Source organism: Anser anser, assembly GCF_964211835.1.
Source record: "Anser anser genome assembly, chromosome: 1".
NCBI lineage: Eukaryota > Metazoa > Chordata > Aves > Anseriformes > Anatidae > Anser > Anser anser.
Genome location: NC_139720.1, coordinates 25,300,975 through 25,326,517, shown reverse-complemented (window position 1 = coordinate 25,326,517; position 25,543 = coordinate 25,300,975). Strand labels below are relative to the sequence as shown.

Below are 25,543 nucleotides of genomic sequence, written 5' to 3'. Positions count from 1 at the left end.
AGAACAAGGTGTGCAGGTAGGAAGGTAGTGCTTCAAGAGTGCTGCCTCTGGAGGGCTTCATTAAAAAAGACAGCAGATGCTCAAAACCTCAGCATTAACAACATTAACTTCTTTCAAAAAAAAAAAAAAAATTGCTCTGCAAACCTTTCTGCTGCACTGCAAGTGAAAAAAAAAAAGTTTGGAAAAAGAAACTAGATCATGAAGACTGCACAAAGCTATCTGAAATACCCATATTTTAATTCTTACCTCCTGATAAAGGTCACTGAGATCCTCATGATGTGCCTGCTTAGAGCATCCTGGGAACTCTCTGACACAACAGGAGTCAGGTGGCCAGTCCATCTCTGTCATTTCCAGCCAGTCTGTGAAGTACACCACCCCACAACATTTAAACTGCAAAGGAAGGATTAGCCAAGATCAGCAATAATGATGCTACTTCTTCATAATAGTGGTCATTAAACAAGTTAAATAAATTCCTATTAAAACCTTTTGCAGTATTTAAGTAGGACCAAAACACATACAAGAGCTTTCATGTATATTCCTCTGCTTTGACAGAAAAGCAATGTGAAAGAAGTAATGCAGTAACCAATGAACACCTCAGAAAGAGCCAATGATACTGCTCTGTCCTTTAAAACCCTACTGTTCCTTCAAAGGAGGCTTTGCAGAAATTATTGTACCCTTTAGTTTTTCTATCCATATTACTGTAGACTAACGCGTGATAATCTCATGGCAAAAGAGTGAACAACCACATCTGTAGCTAAAGTAAATTTTTAAAAAAATATTATTACGGTCTTACTAGTAACGACTATTCCTGCAAGGCTACAGCTGTGGACATATCTGTTGAAAAATAGATCAGAAAAAGCATACAGCAGAGATTTATCTGAAAACAGTAATAAAATAAAAAGTTAAAAGAGTGAGAAAATGTAGAGAAATTACAAATATTGAAAGACGAAATGTAAATGGAAGAATAGGGCATCACACTAAAATAAAATAATAAAACACAGCAACAGAATCAATCATAAAAGTGGAAACTCTGGCTGCAAAGTAGATGAGCCATAATTGACTATAAAAACCACCAGGGCTAACAACTTGTCTTCTCTGAAGAGCACACCAGGAGATTTAAAGACAAATGACTAGCCTACCACATTCCTAACTGCATTCACATAAAAAACAGCTGAAGCAGCTATGTCAGATTTTTTTTTTCAGCATTGGATGGGGAGTTGATATGACTGAGAAAAGGCCTTGTTGGAGGAACAAAATGGTGCTGTCCATCTGAATGTCCTCCACTACCAATCTCAGTGTTTACAATTCATCATCTGGCAAAGACCCATGGACATAAGAACATTTGCCCCGTTTACCCACCTCACAGCCAGACTTCTGTATATGATTAATCCACTTCTCAGCCATATTCAAACAGATCAGTGCCCAGGTAGAATGCTTGTACTCCAGTCCTCTTACAAATCCCACTTCTTCCATTTCTGATTTTCAGCACAGCTTTAGCACCCGTATTTTTATCAATTCTTTAGTCAGTCAAAATCCTCCCTGACTTCCAGTACAGGACTTTCTAAAGAAAGCTCAAGCTTTGGCTCCCCATCGCAACTATAAAGTCAACCTCATTAAACAGTCTCTCCTTACTATCGAGTCTTTTTTCCCCAACCCCAGTTCTTCCTTCCTGACTCGAAACAACCCTTCCTGCCTTCCTTAGCATAGTCACAACTCTGGCATTAGACCAGCAAGGGAGGTGGTAGCGGTGGTGGGAAATACATTACCCGTCTCTCTCAGATGTTAAATAATACAGAAGAAAGAGCACACAGCTGATCAGAGCTGACTTTTTAGGAACTGGCAAAAATCATAATGCTGACTAAAGAAGGGCCTCCTGCAGAGTGCTCATTCAGGCATAAAATACATACCATGCTCACCCATTCACCATCTAAGTTATGAGCAGGCAGAACAAAAATGAGACTCCAACAGTTTAGTATAAGCAGTAGAAGAGCCTTCTTAAATTCACTTCAAACTTTCTCAAAATTCCTTTGGTCACAGATAGAACACAAGAAATTTAACTTATAAAAGAAATTCTTCTCCCCTAGAAGAGTTAAGGCATGGCTTCTTTGGCAAAGAAGCTGATATTTTATTGCTAGTATTCACCTTAAAACCATTATTATGACACTACTATAACCAGGAGCATAAAAGACAGCTTTTTATTTAATCAACCTATACATTTAAATCAAGATACAATATCAGCTCTATTCAAGGAATTCAAGACCATCTGATTATGTTAACTCATGCTACAGAACAGACACACACTCTACCTGCATATGAAGGATTACTGTTTAACGTAGCACTTGAATAGCCAGAGCAGGGGTGAGGGGCTTAAATGCATGAAGTCCTCGCTCTCTCTTTCAGGTTTTAGTATAAATACAGACTAACCAAGCACAGCTAGGAAGTGTTTAAATAAACAGGAAATCTATGCAACACCGATAGACTTAAACATTTCAACAAGGGCAGCACAATGACAGGCATTTAAAGAGTTCTCTTCCTGCATGAGTTACATTTGTAGTTAATGGGTTTTACCTTGGGCAATTTCATTTTTGTAACATAATACTTCATTCTTTAAAAATAGTTCTGAATTTTAGTAGGCTACAGGGCAAAGCTGTGAATACGAGGCAGTTTTTTGCTTTGTTTTTTTCACCCCTGGTCAAAGGAAATAAAAACCTTGATCACTTTTCGCTAACCTCAGCAAAAGAGACAGCATTGGCATCCTTTTGGAAGTTTCCTGTCCCACCCAATTCCAGGTAACCACAGATCTTATACATGACAGTTCCATGAAAGGAAACTAACAGAGCATACAGGAAGGGGAGCACAGCTTAATATTAAAATAGAATATAGAAGTGTTTGTTTTATTTTACCTGAAGAATTTCAATTCTACATAAGCCATATTCTTAATTTATATAATAATCCTAAAAGGTGTTGGTGTCCTAACATTACTGGCAGAAAAAAAGATAGTGCTAGCACTTTAACTGAATTTAGTAACATTCTTACTTTTGACATATACAACGAGGGTTTTAATATGTTCTGAGTGTTATTTCTGATTAGGCTTCATGTAACACCATGATTACACACATTAAGTAGATATAGACCTTCCGACTCCTGAACTGCTAGATACTTTGATGATATTAAGAATTACTTATGTGACTGAACAGAAATAAGCTATTGAGGTTGTCATGTTTGTCCACTACTAGTATTGGTAGCATTTGTAGTAGTAGTAGTTCAGTAGTGTAAACTACCAAACGTTGGTCATTTATTTTAATTTACTTTTTGAGGTGCAGGTCTCTACAACATACTGATATTAAAATATATATAATAGGAATACACATGAACTTACCTGCATTAGGCAAAGCTACTGCATGTCATGTGAATAATATTATTTCTAAGAAAATGAGAGATCAAGTTGTAAAATATACAGAATAGTGTCTTTAGGACCTACAGAAGCTCAAAAGCTGGATATCAAGTGATGTAAAAGACATCATCACTACACAGGGCTTCATTTAACTTGCATTCATCTATTCATTTAAAAATAAAGCTTTTCCTTTAGCAGATAAATAATACTAAGGATGTTTTATTTCAGTTAATGAATTAACCATCTTCTTACCTCCCTCTGAAAGAAATTCCAGGCATGGGTCAGCCACTGGTATCTAGGTAGGCCATAATTGGTCATCCTGGCTTTCAGAGTGATCATATCAGACCACTGTACTGGAACCTAGAACAAGGAAAGAAAAGTGATTGACACAACAGAAAGCTGATGAATAGGCCAGTTAGCTTATGGCTCCAAACCCAGAACCTTCAATCTACTCTGAGATCTTTTAAGTGCAATAACCAAAATAACTCCGTATTCGAATAAAACAGGAAAAATAAATGTTTCAATTTTTGCGACACCAAATCTTTATAAACCTTTATTACAATAGCAGGAAGAAGTTATTTGGATCTTTTGCTAGTAATGTAGTGTACACTGAAAAGGAGCTACTGCATTTTGGAGAGATTCAAAGATTGTTGTGTACAATTTGATTATATTATTACCAGATTTTATCTGGCATAAAACTTGAACCAAGCCCCATCCCAGTCATCAGGGATGGAATTCGTCTGCTCCAATTTAGTTATCTCCTTGTTGCCTTCTTAGTCAATACAAAGAAACAGGCAGCTATCCAGGGCAATTCATCTCATCGCAAGAAATATTTTACACAAGGCGGATGAATCATTCCCTTGAAGTCCCAAATCCACTTTCTTCAACGTCTAAGGTGACAAACGCAGATTTAAATATCTATCTTTTAAATTTATAAAATTGAGATTAATTCTGCCCTGATCATCTTTCCAGTAGCTTTCTGGCTTTGACTGAAGTTGAGCACACAGGTATCCTGAATGTGCTCAATTTCAGTATCTCACTTAAGAACAATAACAAGTTTAGACAGTGAGGACCTGTGAAATTTTTCTTCACACACACTCATTGCCTTGTAAATCTTCTCCTCTGAAAGGATAATTGTTAAAGTATTTTTTTAAAACCTGACTACTGAGAAGTGAGGAGCTGGTGTTCTCATCAGATGATGACCCCTAACTAGTAATTTGTTAGAAATAAAGTAAGCAAATGCTATAGCATTGGGCATACAGTGCAGTTAAGAAGTGAGGAAAGAAACTGGCTTCCTGTTTAGCAGCACAAATTTCAGTGTGCCAAACTAAAACAAGGAGCTGAAGACTTCACAGTCACCCTTCTAGGCACACATGTGGTGCTGAGTTTTGCCTTGTTCCCACTGGCCTTAATAGTCGCGGTGAAAGCAATCACAATTGCAATATAGGCTTTCATTTGGAGGGCAGGGGAGCCAAGCTACTCTAGTGGCTATGACTGAGCTCTCCAGTTCAATTTGGAGCAAACAGTAACAGCACTGTGTGAATAGAAATAAATGTAACTTAAGGAGAAAAAAAAAAATCACAATGCTTTCCAAGAAGCCTGGTCCTTGTCGTGTCAGGTGCTCTACAAGAATACAGGGTCAGTCGATGCCTGACTGACTCTGTAATCCAAATAAGAGCATTTGATAACTGTTACATTATGCGACAATTTTGACTCCTGGTAAAGCTTTGTATATCACGAATATATTAATAATAATAACCCAGAACTTTAACACACCTTTCACTTTGCAGAATTTTTATTCCTTATGCTATAAAGCTTTGAATTCACCATTGTCCACATGAAAAATATGTTAGCAGTACAGCACTAAGAATACTTATGAAAACAGTATCACAGAATACCTTTATTGCAAACATTACACTAGTCACTATAATAAAATAATTTGCTTTTGTACTCAATGCTGACTTCCAGTGCTGTGTAAAGAGAAATGTACTCTGCTTTCTTTGGATAATACTTGATATCACTGCAATTAAGATTTTATTTGTTAGACTATTTTATTATCTTGAGTTGAATACAGTCCTAGTTTACACACATAACAAAAGGTGTCCATCTTCTTTATGAAAACAATGAGGAGGAGGAAAAAAAACAGAAAGTGAGAGATGGAAGTTAAAAACAAATCAAATCAAACTAAAACCCACTGTAGGAAGGCAATTTGAATTCTGGAGCTAAGGAGGGACACAGTCTGGAATCTGTATGTTTGACTACTACCACAATATCTAGATGTCAAACTAAGGACATCAATGTATCTGTTAAGTAGCTTCCTGTCAGCTTGTATGCACAGTACTGCACAATAACACAGAACCGTGAGATGCATTCATTTGACCATGTACCATATGTTTAATTTGTATAACACCGCCTTCATGCAGTGTGTAAATAAACAAAAATTTAGAAATATTGGTTTGAATTTAGCATACAAAGCTCAGTTTGCTGTTCAGATCTGCTCATTATGATTATTTTTCTAATATGTACCAAGGCCTGACCAATGCCCAAGTAAGCTGAGAACCAACACTGGCTGTTCATTCTTGTGGGTGGAAAAATTAGTCATGAGGCACACTTCATGCTGAGAGCTATCATGAGCTAGCAGGAAAATTGTTTATACAAGGGCTCTTACAGCAGATTTGACCATATGCCAAAGAAAGACCATTTTGGATTAGCAGAGGTGGCTATGCCTCAGTGACGTTTTTGACAACATCACACACCCACCTACACTAATGCTAACTGATTCTCTGAGATGCACAAGGGGTTCTTGTGATTTCATGCTACACTGAAACCAACATGACAGCGAGTCATTCCCCGGGGATACAAAGCAGTTGTCTCATCTCCATGCAGCAGAATCGGAGAAAGCACGCTGCAGGGAAGTGACCTGCACAGGTATGAAAGAATCACTGAGAAACAGCTGTGCTTTTCCAAACCACCACATTTCCTACGGGTGTCAGCAGCAGGTAACCTGAGTCTGGTCAATCTCATTACACAAGGAGCGCTGGTGTTACGACAAAGAAGGAGAAGGAAAGGTAATCAGATGGAAAGAGAAAATAAAGGCACAGTATTTCAGAGGATAAGGAAAAAGGTGTAAAAGACGGGAAGAAAAGACAAAAAGAAAAGCAATTTCTGAAGAGATCTTTTTCTGTTCTCTTTGTATGTTCAGAGTTCACGTTCATATTCTTGAATTCCTGGAAGAAAGAGGAAAACCTGGAGGAGCATGGATTACTGGGTTCCCTGTGACCCACTGCCAAAGGCACAGACATGGAGCTCAGTGCTGCTCTCAAAAGGGGCGAGGGGCCTGGGGAAAGCCATGGGTTTTTCTGAGGGGAAGAAGTGTCACCAGTGCCTTAACATATGGTTGGGCATCTGGGCTTTTATCAAAATGTTCCAGGTTAGAGTTTCAGCAGCATAGCAGGTAACTGAACAGTTATCCCCATAGCTTGGGGGTTGCCCCAAAACACACCCATAGCTTCAGGTTTTCTATCTGAATAGAAAAGGCTGGAGAAGGCATATACTGGTGCATTGAAGGTTATGTCATTTCAGCCAGCTTCCACTGACAAGATTTATGTGGAAAGATGTTAGTTATAATTGTCATCCTTGGCAAAACCCTGGAGAGGGCAGCTGTGCCAATAGGATGATGCACGCCTCTCACCTGCATTCCCAGTTTTAAAATGCATCAATGTGAGTTGACATTTAAAGTAAAGGGATAGCCTTAATCATTGTTAAATTAGAACACCCTGTTGGAATCTGTATAGCAAGGGAATGAATTCTGATGCAAAATGCTGCCACGTAACTTCAGACTTCAAATCTGCCAGAAATTCCTCTAATCCCAGTACTGTGTAAACACCAGGAAAGCTCCCTCCCATCTTACTGCAGCAATGTAAAACTACACACTGCTGAAAAGACCAATATGTTGGGCATATTTTGGCAGCTCAAAGAAAAATATTTGTCCCACTATTCATACAAATGTACCAGACTGAACGCAAGACAAAAGGATGTAGCAGCCAGCAGAATAACATTTCATTCTGTTTTTTTTGCTCAACACCTACCCATTTTCCTGCATGATGATACAGCTACACAAACTAGACTGAGATAAAACCTCTTCACAAGTTTACAGAAGAGTGTTTTATAGCTCAGACATGCTTTGCTTAAAACTGGCATTTATAGCTTGTGGAGGCAGTGCGATTTCAGAAGGCAGCAAGTTCCTTATTGAAAGAACACACTGTTTACCACATAGTACACTGAGCTTGAGCTTTTCTTTAAAACATTAAGAACTTTTAGAACAAAATCCCTACAAATTCTCACATCTCCTCCCTCAAAATACTTATCTTAAAAACTGAAGATCATATTTAATCCTTAAAATTTCCACTGGCTTCAATGAGAATCTGCCTAAGCAAGAATTAACTAAAAATAAAGTCCTTAAATAAATCAGGGGCTGCAGATTTGTCTCTCAAATAGAGTGGGTGGGGAGAAACCCAGACGGGACCTTCCAGACAGACGCGACTTTCCAGAAGAATTCTGTTTAAAAAAAAAAAGACAGTCACATGAAATTAGACTGTCAGAATAATGAACAAAGATAAACACTACAGCAATTAGAAAACAGCTAGCTAATGGAAATCTTTGTTTTCTTCTGTTGAAAAAATGCAGCCTCCTTTGCTGACTCACCGTTATTTCCTGCTCATAGGTCCAAACACCACAGGCCAGTTCAACACAGAATATTACAAGCAAGCTTCCAAAGTACTGCAGAAAACAGAATGGCCTTAGTTACTTTTGAAATTCATGTTAACTTTGAAAAAAAAAAAAAAAAAAAGACTTAAAATATTAAAGGACATCTCAAAACATCACTAATATTTCACGTGACTGAGGACATGGAATCTGAAATACATTTTTTATTAACAAAATATTAAAGATTCATGAAGCAAACTTTCTAAAGATTTAAGTCATGTAACTTTTCTTACTGACTTAACATGAAGCATATGAAACACTACCGTGCGGAAAACAATCTTATTTCACCTCCTGTATGTAAAAAGCCCCTCACTTTTTTCACTTCTACTCACTTAAGCAATGTTCCATGGTTAATAGCCAGAAGTAGGGGAAAAATAATTAAAAGGATTGTCAAGATTAAAAGGATTGTCAAGATGTTAACACAAATAAGGGTTGTTGAAAGCTATGCTCTTAAAATTATTTTAAGTATTTGAGATCAGGGATCAGGCATAAATGCACAAATAGTTATTAATATGGATAGAAATTCTTTATCTCACCTTTGAATTATTTAAAAATATTAAAAATATTATTTAAAAATAGAAAAAAATGTACAAATGAAGAAGCTGTACAGGACTTGGCAAAGACTGTTAAGAAAAGCTGACGTTTTTACTCTTCCTAATCACAGCAAACTTCTATATAGCATCAACAAAGCCCTTCTGAACTGAAGCAGCATGGAAATAGGGACTGCTTTAACTATTATCCTCTATTAAGAGTAACTCATGTACCGTTTTATTTAAAGAAAAGTTCCATTCACTCTCAACTCCAAACATTCTTCCACGTCACTGGACTGACCTTCACCTTGTTCTCAGTCTTAAAGTTAGTCTTAATGGATTTTAATTTTATTTGGAGTTCAAAAACAATGAAGCTATGATTTTAAATTTCTCCCATGAGACTGACTGTTTCTATTGTTCCTGATTTACTGTTTTACTAGCTCTCTTCCTCTCCCCTATTCTTGGGCCAAAAGCAGAGACAGAGGTGCAGAGACTTTTGACAGAGTGCTCTAGAAGTTCCTGTGCCCCACGTTAGCTTCCCCATCTAATTTTTTTTTTTAAAGAGGTAATGAATTAGTACATGTGCACAAAGAAACACCAAAATCAAAATATAAACCAGAATAGAACAAATATACGATTTCTTTAGTAGGATAAATGCCAAAATGCTTCTAAGTTAGTCATTTCATTCTAGAATGTATTTAGGAAGGTATAGAAAACACAAATATGTACTGAAGGCGATTTTTTTTTCTTATTTAAAGGTCAATAAACTGTTTTATTCAAAATAGAGAATATAAATCCACAAGTGTTAGGATTTAATACGCCTCTGTATAAGATCATTTTCATACACCCAGTCTGGAACTGTATAATTCACCTTGGCAGCTAATGAACAGTGTCTTGCCTTTAGTTCTACTTGCTGATCAAACCTAACTCCCTGAATCATCTTGGTAGTCACAACAGTCAAATTAAAAGCGTGCATGCAAAAATATCTATGTGAATTTTCAAGAGAATCTTGTATTCACACCCTCATCCTATAAAGGCGTGCACTACAAAGATGGTGTTGAAAGCAGAGATCCTGTTTTAGCAGTCTCTGCCATGTAACATTGCATTTTCATAGTCACTGTAACTGAATAACACATTGCATGTCTTTACAAATCAACACTAAGCACACACAGAGCTCCAGTATAAGCCTTCAACAACCAGTATGTTCATCCTGCAAAGGTCCAAAAGAAGAAAACATGAGTTGTACTTCATAAGAACGATGATGCTTTCTGTAAAAAATAAATTCATAAGCTTCTAGACAATCTATCCACTGCTACTGTACTGTCTGTAATTTAAGCAAAGGTGTTTTTTCTTTCCTTTTTTTTTTTTAAATGGAAATCTATTTTGCAAAGTATTCTCTTTGAAAGGAGGAAAGAATGCCACCTGCTTTAACTCTTACTTCATTTGGAAAAGGGCTTAAGGACATTACGGGTAACACTGACATTTTTGAGACGGAGAACAACTGAATGTTTAGGTGAAAAGTGAATTTGAGTTCTCATTTGTCAAAGAAAATTTCAGTGGTTTTAAACTGTGACTGAATAACGTGTCTGGGACTGCCTGCTATCCCCAAATGTTATATAAAACTCACTGACCATAGTGAAAGTGATACATCTGTGTGTGTATATGTGGCATACTCTGGAAAATGCTTAATTTACAGCTCCTTGTAACATTTCATTCATTCACAAACCTTAGCATTTGATATTTCCCCATTTTTGTCAGCATATCGTTAAAACAGTTTCTGGTAGCAGTTGGAGACAGAAGAACCAAAACACACTATTTTCTCCAGTTATTGAATATAGCCTGGGATAGGACACTGTTTATCCAGATTTACTCAAACCATTTCTGGGTCTGCTAGGAACTGAGTTCCTCCTACTCTAGCTACATCTGGACACATCACAGCACTGCAGAACCAAGCCTTCTGTCTTGAGAAAGCCCATCTTCTGTCCATAAGGGAAAAGACAACAAATGACAAAGAATTTACAGATATGAAGGTATATGCTAGGAATTGAGCAACTGCAGGCAGACTAAACTCTCATACACGAGCTTCAGCTTCACAGTGCTGTTGAAGGGGAACATTATAACTCTATACATTTAATGGTTTGAAGAACAAGTAATTCTTACAGAATTCGTGTGGGGGAAAAAAGCCTCTGGAGCCATTACATAAATTTATTACCCCTAACTTCCATCTTCCAAATACAGGAGTTATTCGCTTAAATGCTTATTCCTTGTTCCCAGTTGAATTTCCAAGGGAGTCTCAATGTTAAATGCATCTTTCTGCATTTACACACTCCTACTTTTTGCCAAATTTTTGTTTTTGTTTTTGTTTCAAACCAAGGTTTAATGTTTCTTCCTTGCTTCTGTGGGTTAAGTGGTACATTTTGTAAAGGAGACGAACTCACTGTGGAACACCATCATGCTTTACACCCAAACCCATGCCCCCAGGTCACTGATAATACCTTCAACAGCCCACCTCCCTCATAACAAACCACTCTTGGTGTCATTGCCACGGTACCTTCTACCTTTGGTTTTTTCCCCCTCTCCCAGGACATGGCAGGAGAAAGCAAGGCACAGAAAGGATTGAGCAGTTTTTTTAAAGGTATTTACAAGTCACCATGAAAAAATCTGCAAGCAATAATGCAAAGCCATGGTCACTCCAAGAATTAGACCTCTTGCATGGCAAATTCTACAGACTTATCATTCTTGCCCTATTAAGACTATGCAAAATCATCAAAAAATTGAGGTGGCTCCTTCATCCTGTTACAAATCTGGCTGAATTGGTTTCACTGAAGGTCTTCCACGAGCAAGGCTGTGGAAAAGGCTAAAATTTTGTTGCTTTGAGAAAAGATGGATGACTGAAATGCCAGTAGAAAACACCCTTGAGAGTAATGAATCAAAGTAAAAATATTTCCCAATTTAAAAAAGAAATAAAAAATACCAGAGAGACTGCTTCTCTCTAAGCCAGGGACACGCATGTGGCCAAGATCCTAAACTTCAGTATCCCTACAGTGTCAAATGGATGTAGTCAATTAGCAGGAGCTGGTTCCCCTGTAACTCCCTCGTTTAACTTGCTCACAGACACTGGCCCAAGGGAGGAAGGAAGGAATGAAACAGCTCAGTAAAGCAGTAGTTTTCCAGCAGAGGCATCTCTCCTAATACCCAGAGCCTTGCACAAGCACCTGGAATCCTCTAGCAACAGATGGGTATGTGTATGCAGCTCTGTCCCCAGAATAGAGAGCTGAGGCGTTAATGGCCTGTGGAGGTTTGTACAACTGTACTTTTCCAGCATGTTACTTATGAGACAGGCACAAAGGAACTCGGGCTATGGAGTTCAGAATAATCCTTTACCTCTTCCTTTCTTATACAAAACAGTAAACAGAAAGTAAGTGGGAATAAAAACAAAGTCATTACTGTGAAAACTACCTTCAAAGACATGGGGAAATGACAGGGGGATGAAGGGCCTAGAAAGACATTAAGCATATTCCCTAAATTGTGACAAGATATTGTTCTGCTGGAATACTCTTCGTGTGATACAGGCGTAAAAGTGACCACAGTTTACATGCTCATCCTGCCCTGAATCCGCTGATGCAGAAAACACACATCAATAGCATGGAAACCTATCACAGTGAACACTCACAGTAAGTGCAAAGACACTGCAAGATCACGCTCAGCTGCTACAAGTTATAACACCCCTTCTTGTTAAAGAATTGGACAGCCATAAATCCACTGCTACAGCGAATTCACATATAATAATACAAAGGCACAGCAAGATAACAGAATGAAAATCCACTGATGATAAAATTCAACCACAGAAAAGTAATTCTCAAATGATCAAGAATTAAAAAAAATAGTAATAATTAAAAATGGGGACTGGCACTGAAGTTGTAGGTTTTTTGTGCTAATTCAGATAATTATTCAGATATCTACTTGCATAAACGCTATCAACCTGTTCAAGCACTAGAAAGGTACATGCTATTTGCAGATACGCATTAAAAACATCAAACTAATTCAAAACTATTTTTAGAAAGATCTGTGTGGATTGTCTAAATAGATCAAAAGTTTTAATCTGAATAAAATTCCTGCATGCAGCAGTGGCATCGCATAAAAGGGTACAAGTTCCACATATGTCAGTGCTCCGTATGTGGAGCATATACATGCTGGCATATGCCCCAAATGTCTTCCTCTCTCTCCATGTAAGGCTTAAAAAAAGGAACTATAAAATTAATTTATCCTAATTAAACTATGACAGGTTTTTGGCTATTCTATTTTCTCTACCAAACTAAGCAAAAGACTACCACCACAGAATACATCACAGGAACACACTTCTTTCTCTATGGTTTCCATCATTTATATACCTATAACATAGCAATAGTAAGTGCAAAATCATTATGGCAAAAATCAAAGACATTTTGCATTAGTTCAAAAAGTGTTTTTTTTTTTTCTAACAATTCACATTCTGTTCTGAGTGTAGTGAATGGCACCAGATGAAGTATCTCTCTCACAGAATCTTTTTTATGGCTTTCTATACTGCAGAGTATAGGATTTTTTGGATGTAATTGTGGGTAACTACAGGGAGGGATATAAAGTATGAAGCACAATGTTTCATGCAGAGATGTAATTCAAGACGCACTGCAGTTCTAGAGATTATTTTTTTGTCTTGAATATACCACATTATGCTTGCAATTAATCAATAATATTGAAACTGGTCTATGCTTTTGGGCAACAGGTGAAAAGAACTTGTGAAAAATAACCTCCTACTTCTGCTACTAACATGGCAACAGGACCATCAAAAAATGACTCCAGACTTCAGAAAACAGTACAATGAGGGAATTTACAAAAATTTTCCTCCTCCTCCCACCCCAGTCGCCCCCTATTGTAAATGCTCTTCTCCAAAGTATATCCAAGAGCATGGATTTTTTCAGAGATATTTGACAATGGAAGAAACCAATTCTAGATACAATTAGCAAAGGAAAACTAGAGTTAAAAATCTAGTCAGCTTCAGCAGTCTTCAGTGCAATAGCCAAGGCAATGTGAATATTCAATATTCTATTACCTACCATCGTGATAATCCTGCTGGCACAGATGCAAAAACTACAAGACAGTCCTCTGCAGATGCCCTTTCAAACTCTAGTGTAAGCTTTATGCCAGAAATTAAGCTAAGAGCAGAAGCCCTAACAGAAATTTGATGACCTAAGGTATTTATTGACCTACAAATCACTATTAGCCTCTTGTGACAAGCAGCCTAGGCAGTAAGAGTAGCTATACTACAAAGCTATTTATAGCTCATGTTCCTGAAGTATTAGCACATGGCTTTTTTTCTCTGCTACAGCTGGATTTGGTAATTTTTCTGCCAATGACTTATTGAATGCCTCATCAGCATTCAACTACTATAACGTGTAAAATTAGTGGGCTGTTATGTCAAGCACAGGGAGAATCAAAGACCTAAAAAAATCCCCACTCATTCTTTTAGATCCTGCTCATACCTGCTCATGGTATTCCCATGTTGTTTGCAGCCTGGAAGTATGATTTGGAAGCAAGAGTCTAGGCAACTCATGAAAACACAACTGAGACATGGCTCTGCAGCCACCCAGATTTCATCAGAACCAGAAAGGCATAAGAGTGGCTTAGTTCACCTTTTTCTTTCCTCACACCTTCTGGTTTTCGTATTACGTGACGCTCCTTTTACTGGGACTAGACCCTATTTAATCTGTTCTTACAGAAGCCTGGTTAGATACTACTGCTCTGGAAAACCTGAGGACACTTCACAGTCTAAGTTCTTCTCCAGATAATGAATATATCCTATCACACAACATACCAAAAATATTGGCTTCTTCTGAAGTTCATTTCCAAACAGTGAGAAAGCAAAAGAGCATTCTGTATATGAAAGCAATGGCAAAAGCAGACAAAGGCTAATGACTGGAGTCAGAAATTGCAATATGGTGAAGAAAAAGTGAGAGCGTGGGGGATGTTCCAGCTGCTGGCAAATCTTGTCTATAAGACTCTAGAAATCCTTCAATTTTTGAAGGATCAGTTACACTTGTTAATGAATCATCACTCACGTGCTTTGCATTTCATTTAATAAACATCTATTTTCAAGCTTTAGCTCCCTCCTCCCAAGCGTTTTTCTTTTCTCCCAGAAGATAACACACTTTTTCCAGACTCAAGAAAAACCACAACTCTCATCTCAGAGCAAACAAAAAGTAACTGCTCAGCAAGTCCAGCCTCCTCAGACTTGCTGTCTGATGCTCTCACCTTCTTGGGCAACGTGGTCCAAATGACAAGAGAGGCCAGAAAGATTTGACAGAGAAGGGCAGGGGCTGAGGGAGATTCCAAGGGCAAGCAGCTGCAGAACGGAGCCTTACGGGAACCTCTGAAAGACTGCAGTATATGGTATGTAAAACTGATGCCAAAAGATTTTAAGAGGGTTATGCAGAGCACTTCCCAATGGCCAACAGCCTGAGACTGTCAGCCTTATTCTTTGGAGACACAAGCCATCCAGACATCTGTCTGCACCCTACAAAACGTCAGATGGCCACCACCACAGAGCCTGATTACCAACAGGAACCAGCCTCTTTCAGTGAAAAACCTAATAAAAAGTCCTTCTTCCCTCAGTAAGTTACAAGCTATGGTTTACTCTAATTTTGTCATAGTTTAACAGCTAATGAGGCTATTTTAATGATTAATCCAGCTATACTTTTCAGAAAGGGAGCAAACACTCATTAAAAGGAGTCAGACAAGCTGCACAGCAAATTGAAATTCTGTTTATCCACTCCTGCAGTGCAAACGTTCCTTGCCTCCCCCCCCCTTCCCTTTCCCCAGCTCCTTCAGCCCTGCCCTGAAGGGATTAACAGTTCATTTGTCATTCTGATCTAAAATTTGGTTTACTGGCTTGACAATGCAAAAATTTGTGAGGGATGCAGTCACGAGTCAACAAGGAAATGGGCTGAAACCACCAACTTACAACACTAGCTACTGAATGCCATCCAGTCCTTCAAAATAAATACATTCCAAAGTAAACTGATCAAATGTTTTGTATTTCAGTTTCCCAGATCACCCAATTTACTCATTCTGCACAAATTGTCTTGACATCTAAGAGTTTTGTGAAATCCAAGGTTTATATAAATAATGATCACTTTTTCCAAAACCTTTATAACTAATTTTCTGAATAAAATAAATGGCTTTTGTTACGTGTGGAAATGAACATTTCAGATTTTGAAGGTGTGTGTCCAAATTCTCTTGATTGGCCTGTTTGCCTTTTTAAAAAATAGACAGTATTACTTATGAACTGTAAGAACTTTGTTCACAGCCTCCATTCCTCTATGAGATAGAAATGATCTGTTTTAAATATTTTACTTTAACGCTCAATCTTTGTTTATATAAGGAAATGGGTATTACTTTGGAAATAAGCAAATGTGCACTTCAGACAATTATTAGGATTTATTTGCCCCAGGCTCAATTACCTCAAGTCAATGAACTCCAAGGAATAAGGGTCACTGCAAGGTCAGGGTAAAGTACTGAACAGGACTTTGGTAAAGATAGACATTAGACCATAATTTCCTCAGGGCTTAGAATATTCCTTTCCCCATTTTTCTCCCTGTATTTCATAGGATTTATATGAAAAACTAAAGTTTCCTGTTCTGTACAGATTTTTCAAAACGCAGCCCCCTTGATCACTTTTTCCTCCTCTTCATTTTCTATCAAGGAAATTAAACATTATAAAAATCCTTCTCTGGCCAAGAAAATCCTTTTTCCTTGTAAAATAGACCATGTCAGTGCTGATACACACAGTAAGTCTGCCTCAGCATGCCCCTAAACACTTCTAACATTCACCATTGTGAGTGGAAAGTGCTCTTCTCAGGTACAAAATTGATACCACACGTAGCACAGTGCCTCTGTGGTTAATTAGTCAAACAGTGAGATTAGGCAGGAAAGAGATGAATTTACATGACAGGATGTGCACTCCATTTTCACTTTGTGACAAAAGAAAGGTAGGCCACTGGTGAGGCTGGGCTGCATTTCAGACAAGACACAGAGGTTTGACTGGGCTTTGTGGATCTCCTTACTCACTTACTCCCCTCCTTTCTGGAACTCTTCTGTCCCCTGTTCCTTTCAGTGGAGGAAAAGAAGCTGGGCAAACAAGCTATCAGCTTGGAGCTGGGAAGGACAAAAGGAAAAAAAATGCCCTACAGCAACAAGAAAACATATCATCTGAGCAGGTCCCCGTCTTCGCTTCTCAGTGAAGATGTACCCTTTATTCTCATCCCGGTATCGCTCCCCACTTTCTTGCCTCAGCACCCCCAATCCCTTGTACCTACTGTCATATCAGTCCCTGTTCTTTCAATAGCTTCCTTTGTACCCACTTCCGTCATCCCACTTCAATTATTACTATCTTTCCTCCTCTATTCATCAGAGAGCAGTTCAGTCCTTTTTACAGCCCTGGACGTCAATGACTTTCAGGAAGTTGTAAGAAGAAAATAATATTAACAGCATAAGTAGTAATGGGGGAAAATGGGAACAAGGAAGATAAAAGGAACAAAGTTCACATGAAAACATTTAAATCATGATGCCAGACCCAGTGACACCTTGTAAAACCAATACTCAGGACTTACATCCCAAAAAGAAGGCAAAATATTCAACCCTCTTCAGGTGAGCCTAAAAGTATGGCGTGTAGAGCAAAATGTGACACGGACGTTCAGGCAGCATGTTTCAAACTGAAAACATAGTGGGACCACAAAATGACTACTTTCAACAGATATGTGCCTTTCAACTTAGCACTATGCCTTTTTCCAAAAGGATGAGCAAGAGGCTCTTCACTGTTGCAGAAGTACATGAAAAACCTATTTTAACTGACAGCATCATAATCATGGTGTCGAACCTTGCATAAGCCAAAGGCATTTTCCTGAAAGGCCTTGGAGTTGCTGGTCAGTTTTTATTTTGAAGCTACTGCTAACTGCACCAAACTGCACTGTGCTGGCTGTGCCCTTGTATTACAAGACAGCTGCTAAGCAGAGGGGTGATCATCAGCCTGAGCACAGCAAACATTTGGATTTAAGCCAAGCATTCACAAGAAGACCTGGACACTCCCACCAGCTCAATTCCTGACATGTTTCTCCACCCTAACACTTTTCCCTCCTTGTTGTTCAAATGCGCATCTGCTCATTTGTTGTTTGTCCAACAGACAGCAATCTTCATCTCTAAATGCCTCCCAAGAAACCATAAAGCTAGGCAACTTGTATCTCATGTCTTTAAGCTCCCTCTTCCAGCTAAGAAAATTAGGTATAGTTTCAAAGCACTTGCCTTGGAAAAAGCCTTGTAAGTACATACACAGCAACGTATGTTTGTGTTGAGAAGATAGGGACACCACAGTACACTTCATGCCTAGGCAGGCAGATAGGGAGGCTGGCACCAAACCCTAAGACCACCGTAGTCCACTCCCCGTTCTGAGACCCACACAACGCACCTTCTCCAGAAAAGCCAAGCTTTATTTTGTGGCATCACCGACGCTGTTCTCTAAATCTAACCATTTTTTTGTACCTTTAAAACCCTGTTCTGAACAGGAAAGAAGCTTACCCTCTATCCAGTCTCAAGACAAAAAGATGGTTATACATTATTAGACATCGCACGCAGCTCAGCTTCAGACTGAAAATTAGAAATATGTAAAACAAAATAAAAAAAATAGTCCTATATTTATTTTCTTCATAAAGTTGCTCATATCTGAATTTACTGGTTTTCCTCCCAGTCACACCATATTTATATAAAGAGGTGCTGATGAACACAAAAAAGAGGCACAAAATGCAAAAATTAAGAACACCAGTCTGTCTAATTCTAAACTGCATGGGATTACAGTATGTTTGTCAGTTATTTCTTCCCTTTCGATGCTTAGTAGTTTAATAATCATAGAATCATTAAGGTTGGAGAAGACCTCCAAGATCATCTGGTCCAAATGATGACACACTTCTGGTAAGTAAATAATTCTAATGATTTATCTGGTTGTGTTTCAACTTGTTTAGCAGACAATTCAGCCTGTCAAGTTCCAATCTGCAACCCAGTTCTGCCACAACTGAATTAACAAACAGTTTGACCACACACCAACAGGGGTCTATGAATATTTAGCTCTGAACAATATTTATTTCTCTGACAATTTTATGATGAAAAATCAGTAAGAAAACTTGCCCTATTGACCAAATATTCCTAACAGTTTTTCCTTTTGTGAAAGCACAGCCAGATATGTTTGAATGCTATAATTACAGAAAAGTCATAGCAGTAAATGCCAGAATTTGCAATACAACTCCAGCCAGGAAAATATTTTCCAGTGGGATTTTCATGAAGAGCTTTTTGTCAAGCAACAGAGTTTCCTCTTGCTGTTTAAATGAAACAAAACTTCATAAAATTCACACACCCTTAAGGTTACTATTCTCAAAGAATATGTGCACGTTTTGGTTTTGTTGTTTTCGTTGGTTTTTCAATGAAGTTAGGCTATGTGCACAACAGACCTTAAAAACAATCCAAAACATGTACAGCTTCAGAAGACAAAAGGCAAAGAATAGTTCCTTTTTTTTTTCTTTTTTTTTCTTTTTTTTTTTCTTTTTAAGTTAAATAATTTTTGGAAAAACTGTAACAAGAACCACAAAAAAAAAAGCTGGACTCCAGCTTGTCATCCTTAGACTGTTTCTAAAGTCAATGCAGTGACTTGAAGGGGTTGAGATCTTCCAATTCAGGCTGGCATCACAGTCCAAATCTCTAAATAAAAAATAAGCCTGGGTCTCCATCTCATTCCCAAACTTACAACCATGAGCAACCCATCTTTCCTCAACTCCCCACTACAAAGTGCTACTGCACATTTTGCTAACACTCTCACACCGACTAGCCTGCCACTGAATCAGCAACAAACCAACTCCTTAATAGACAAAAATATTGGATGCAACTGTATTCCATGGCTGGAACAAGGAGAACAGAGCTGCCCTCCTAGGCCAAGCTGAGCAAAGGGAGATTCACTGAATTACAATTACAGTTCAGCTAACACACTGGTGACAACAGGAGTCTAAGTCAAAAGTGTTTCTGGTTTTGTAAAGCATTCCTATCAGTAAACTAGAAAACTCCTGAGGAAAGTTTACTATAAATGTTAACAGGAAAGAAGAAAATGAGGCTCCAGTATGCAACAAAAGTTTCTCTATAGAAGAGATTATTTTTGTGGTTAATATTAAAAAAGTCTACCTCTGACGCTTTGGTTCTATAAATTTTTTAAACATACAGATGGAACCACTGAAATTATTTAAGTTAGTATGATTTTGCACTGTGCTAGATGCACTGAATTTGCCTGATAAACAGCAACAGCTTTCTCTTTAGAAGAAAGTTACTGTAAACTTAAAACTTACTTGGGCAATATGGTCTTATTTTAGAAATGGTATCCTTTCTACAGGCAATTTTCTAGATACAAAAGATAAGGAATTTCTTCTGTGCCTCTGAAAAACCCTCTCAATGCAGGTTTTTAGAAAACACAGTAGAAGAATTTCATTTGACTTAAAGCACAAGACTCATTTTTAAGTGAATCAAAGTAGAAGAAAATGGAAGGACTGAAGAAGTCATGTTATACTTGTATATTGCTAGGCATCTCAACCATATCAACTTAGTAAATAGAACACTTACAAAACAAAACCACACTAACATCTAAATGTGCTTCTTGTCTTTTTTTTTTTAATCTCTTAAATATTTAGAACAGAATCAAGCTGAATTCTAACTAAACTTGTCACTATTGTTCACCTTACATTCAAAACAGAAGGAGTGCTTGGCTAGCATTCTCATGAAGTCATTCCGAGCATGTTGCGATCTTGAGAAATCACAGTCTCAGAAGATAATCTGTTCCCCCTTTGCACGTATTTCAGAAACCTCTCAGGTAGTCTCCCCTGAAATAGGGCACACATCACCAGTGGCAGAACAGGCCTACAAGTGAAGAATGTGCTTTCTAGTGAAGTCTTTGTAGCACATATCTGATATACAATGGAAATGGCAGCTGGAAAGAGACCAGACCATTTATGAGATGTGACCCTAGCTGCAGCAGAACACAAAGCAAAAGCCACTAATCAAAGTCTCACACAACATGCAACACAACATCCCCCTGGCAGCCTCTCCCTAAGGTTAACTCTATAGCTTTAGTTAACTATATTTAAATCCCAAGGACTATGAAATACATAAGCTTTATGTTACAGTCCTAAATCAAGATGACCAGATGTACTTAACGTTACATCTATTTTCTTTTTATAAATTCTCACGCACCAAAAAGTATTCTTTTTTTTGTTTGTTTGTGGTGGTGTTTTGTTTTTTTTTTGATGTTTGGTTTTAATTTGTTAAAGGTTGTTCCACAATACTAGTAGAGTAAACTGCAGATATTTGGGGTATGAAATACTATGATGGAATAAAACAGTCATTTATCATATGAACAATAATCAAACCTACCCATCTTAGAGGATTTATCCTAATACTTGAATTGTCAATGCTGCAAAATGCAGCAAGACAACCTCACAATAACTTTGAGGAGATCTTCAGCACGTGAAATATTCATTTCTAAATTAGGATGTTGGTCATTTGCAGAACAAAAAAAATGACATTACAGACACTTACAGTATACACCCTGGGTTATTTATACCACTAGCCCTCAGGACTATATATTCCTAAAACAATTAAAGTTAAATGTTGATAGCTTAAAATTGCTGGTTCTACAAACAATCCAGAGCATACACCTCAGAATACTGAGGTGTTATACTTCCTTACTATAAAGCAGAGTAAACATTAGTTCAATTTATATTTATGTCCCACATGAAGCTGGAAAAGTTTCAAACATTTAATTGCAAGATAAAATTTGGAAAATAGATATAGTATTCTGTTGTATTAAAAATATCTAACACACTGATATATACATTTTACAGTCCTTATGCTTTATTAGATTTTTCCAAAAATCCAATTCAATTAACCACATTAGCATTAGCAATTAGTATGCTGTCAGGAACATCAGGATGTGGATCCAAGTATCTTTGCTTGCTGTCATTATGGCTGCTGTGGACTTCAAAAAGAAGATTAAAACCATGATTGAAGAGGTTGTTAATGTTTTACAAGAAGGTTCTTTTGTTTTAGTTCATCTGGTTTTACAAAAGCTCATTTTGTAGATCCATCACTTTTCTGATTAGTCTGATGAATGAAGCATTGACTTTTGTCTGCATACTTGTGCAGTATAACAAGATTGTATTAGCAATTAATCAAAAACAACAACATACTTAAGATAGCTTAATTTTGCTTATCAGTTTCACTAGCAAAAGCAAATTCTAAGGCTCCGGAGAATGAAATATTGCAAGGTAAATGACAGAAATGTCTTGTTCTGATATAGTGTAATTTGACTGCCTAAACACACTTCGAATAATTTATTTCCAGACGGCCATAAAAGCCATAACTGACTTCTTTTCACAGGCAGCTTAAATAAACTGAAGGCAAACAACAGTTTTAACTTTTTTCTTACTGTTTCTTTGTAATTAGTTATGATTTTTTGAAAGTTTTATAGCAAAAACAAACTTTTTTTTCAGATACTATGTAACATTGGCCTATATATAGGCCAACTATATAACATTATGTAGTTGCTTTTGCCTTTTAATTAATTTTAATTCCCATTAAAAGTTATCACCACCATAAAACACACAATGAAAATAATCTTACAACCTTACCAGAAAAAATAAGAGCTTAATGAAGTTTACCATCTTTTAGTACTTTCATTATCTATATAACACAAGTATATGAACAGCGCTATACAAAATATGTAAGATTACTAGATAATTATGTAGTATGAAATTACATGAAACTGCTAGTTTTATGCAAGTGCTTATAACTAAGTAACGTGTCATAAAACTTGTTCTCACTGACTGGCAAGATCTAGAAATATAAAATGCATGACTATTGCATTAGAAAGCTTTCATATTTAAACGATAGTTTTTCTTAATTATATAACTTTGAAAAAATAATCTTCATATTGTACTAGGTGCTTAATATCCAAAGGGAGAAGCAGTATTTGCCATCTTGCAATTAAGGGACGCTTGTGATACAGACCTCCTGTCTGAAATCTCAAATAAAGCTTACCCCAATTTTCTCAAATTTTTTCTCAAAAAAATAAAAAAAAGAAAAAAGAAAGAAAAAGATTTTAATGCAAAGCCCCAGCACAGTTTCCTGATTGTTTAGATTATTTCCAATTAGATAAAAGCAATGGTTGCATAAATCTCAGACAACTTCTGAGACAAGTCTCACTTCGTTTTTTTGGGGGTCATTTTGTGTAACATTTTTGAGGTCCAGGCATCACGTACTTTAGCCTTAAACCAATAGAAAAGTACAACAGTACACACTTTGGAAGAACCCAACATACAATGCAGTGAAAAAAAAAAAAAACAGCAAGAAGCCAATTCTACATGTACAAGACTCCAAGATATTCTCAAGAGCTGAAGGATTTTACCAGTCCACTTTCTCCCATTGCAAAAACAGTAGACAAATCTGATATACCTCTCTCACATCCATTGCTTACGTGTACACACTGCTTGGAATTCCACTAATCCTTGCACTAAAAGACAAAGACCAGCTCTGCAAAGGGCTACCACTTAGATTTCTTAGAAGCATGCAGGTACATGGCATCCTTGATTTTAGTGTTGCCAAAGGTCTAAATATTTTTTAAATCTAAATCTTTGAAATCTGTTGAAGGGTTTCTTGAACAAGGGCTGCCTGTCCTCAAACTCCCTGACTTCTAGATGAATTAAAAGGCATTTGACTCCTTTTACAGTCAAAGCCTCATTGTAGTTAAATTTTACATAAAGCCTTGTGCAGGAGTGGCTACTGGTTTTCAGCTGCTCTTGGCTCAGTTATGTAACCTCCAAACAAAGGAAAAAAGCTGGCTACTTAACATTTATGTTTAAACTCGCTTACAAACAAATGCAAGTGCAAAACTCCACATCTGGGTAAAAGAATGTAAAGCTTCTGAATGCGCTCTGAATCAACTTTCATCAGCTACAAATGCTATTACTTTGCTTTATTCCTACAATCAATAGTGAGTATAAAGGCTGGGTTATCCAGCTATTGAACACTCAAACCCTTGTGCTACCCTTCTGATTCTTATTTCAGACCACTCAGACTCGTGTTCCTGTAATTATTAGTATTTAAGAGTTTGTTATTTTTCTCTTCTGCAACTCCTTTACTAAATGAAGTAGATTTTTAAAAATGAAACACTGTTTGTCTTTTGGTCACAGCATAATGCAGTCTAAGCAATAAATTTTTTGCTACTGTGTGCTTAGCAATTACAATTCCTCACTGATACCATAACTCAACATGGTAATAAAAAATAATCAGTATTTATCTAGTGCCAGAGGATTAAAACTTTTCTTACACTGTTGAAGTGAAGCAGAAGTTAGCTGTTGTTAGAGGTTATGAAACATACCCAGACAAGGAGCAACAGATTTCTTTTCACCGTTCCACAGTAGCCCAACATTCCAACTAGGATAAGGAAACAGCAGACTGCAATCATGACTGGATGGACCACAGGAAAGTAAGTCAAAATGACAGCCTCTTCCACCCTGAAACCAATCAGAACCATAATCAAAATAACATAATCACACAAAAATTATACAGTGGAAAAACATAATATAGCCACTAAAACGAAAAGTGTGGATTAGCAGATGTGTTATTTCCAGTACCTTACAAGCTTCACAGAAATCTCTTCGATGTGTTTTTAGTCAAATGCTGTATTCAGGTACCAGAAGGTAATGAATGCATAGTCTGAAATCTCTTTGGGGCAAAAGGCAAAGTGCCTGTCCTACACTTGCACAGCACGTAGCACAGTGAGGCCCTGTTCCATAAATAGGACTCATAAGCACCACAGTAACAGAACTAACAGCATTCTTAAATCTCTGGACTAAATAAAAACTATACTCAAAGTATTCAAAACTATACAGAAATATAATATGGTTACACGTTGGCAATTGGCCAAAAATCGATCCCTGTCAAGAGGAATAAAACAAGATTAAATTTGTATCTCCCCTATCTCAAATTTCAACTGATGCCAATAATGCCTGTAAAAATACACCTTTCATCAAAACAATAATTACCTTAACTGAAGGCTTCTTAATTCTAGAAATCCTAATTAGGAAAGTTGCTATACGGAAGAAACAACATATACCACAATCATTCACCTACACAGATTACGAGGTTTAAGGAGAGGTTTACCTTGTTTCTGCAGTTAAAGTGAGAACATTATTCAGGTAGTCTCTCATCCAAGCAGAAACACCTAAAACACTGATGGACATCAACTAAACAGAAAAGATGAAGTTATTTATCACATATTTAAAAAAAAATGCAAGATCATTCATAGTTTAAGTAGAAGATTAATAACATCTGTCATGTAATCATTTATCTGAACAGCAGACTGTCCCCAGAATCGTGCTTCTATATGCTCAGAGTTGGTCTGTTGCCCAAGTATTTAGGCAGCCAGTAACAATTATCTTCTCTTCCAGAACGGATAATTAATGCCTGGAATACCTTCTCTTCCACCCCATGGAGTGATGCCAATGCTGACCTAAGTCCCACAGCTGCACAAGGTACCATAGAAACAAGAGGGGGAATTTACGCTGCTAAAACCAGTGACTCTTTCAGGGCTCAGAGATGACATCCACCTGTTCATGTGAAATCATGAAGCCACCTACAGGTGCACAGCCAGTAAAGAATCGTCTGAAGCCACATACAGGATACAATGGCACTGATAGGAGACAAGATAAATCTCGTGGTTAAGTTTGGAAGAATCTGA

At 37.4% G+C, this 25,543-nt stretch overlaps 1 protein-coding gene across 2 annotated transcripts in view; it reads right to left on the bottom strand.

Annotated features, from left to right (window-relative positions):
* Positions 1-25,543, bottom strand: part of TSPAN12 (tetraspanin 12) — a 47,877-nt gene that overhangs the window by 8,193 nt on the left and 14,141 nt on the right. The window contains exons 2-6 of one of the 2 annotated variants that reach the window (XM_083830948.1): positions 24,967-25,049; positions 24,182-24,317; positions 8,099-8,173; positions 3,647-3,754; positions 247-390 (exon numbers count right to left, since the gene is read on the bottom strand). In XM_083830948.1, coding sequence (XP_083687074.1) covers positions 247-390; positions 3,647-3,754; positions 8,099-8,173; positions 24,182-24,317; positions 24,967-25,049 — 546 coding nt within the window. The remainder of the gene's footprint in view (positions 1-246; positions 391-3,646; positions 3,755-8,098; positions 8,174-24,181; positions 24,318-24,966; positions 25,050-25,543) is intronic. The other variant, XM_083830949.1, reaches the window with a different exon arrangement.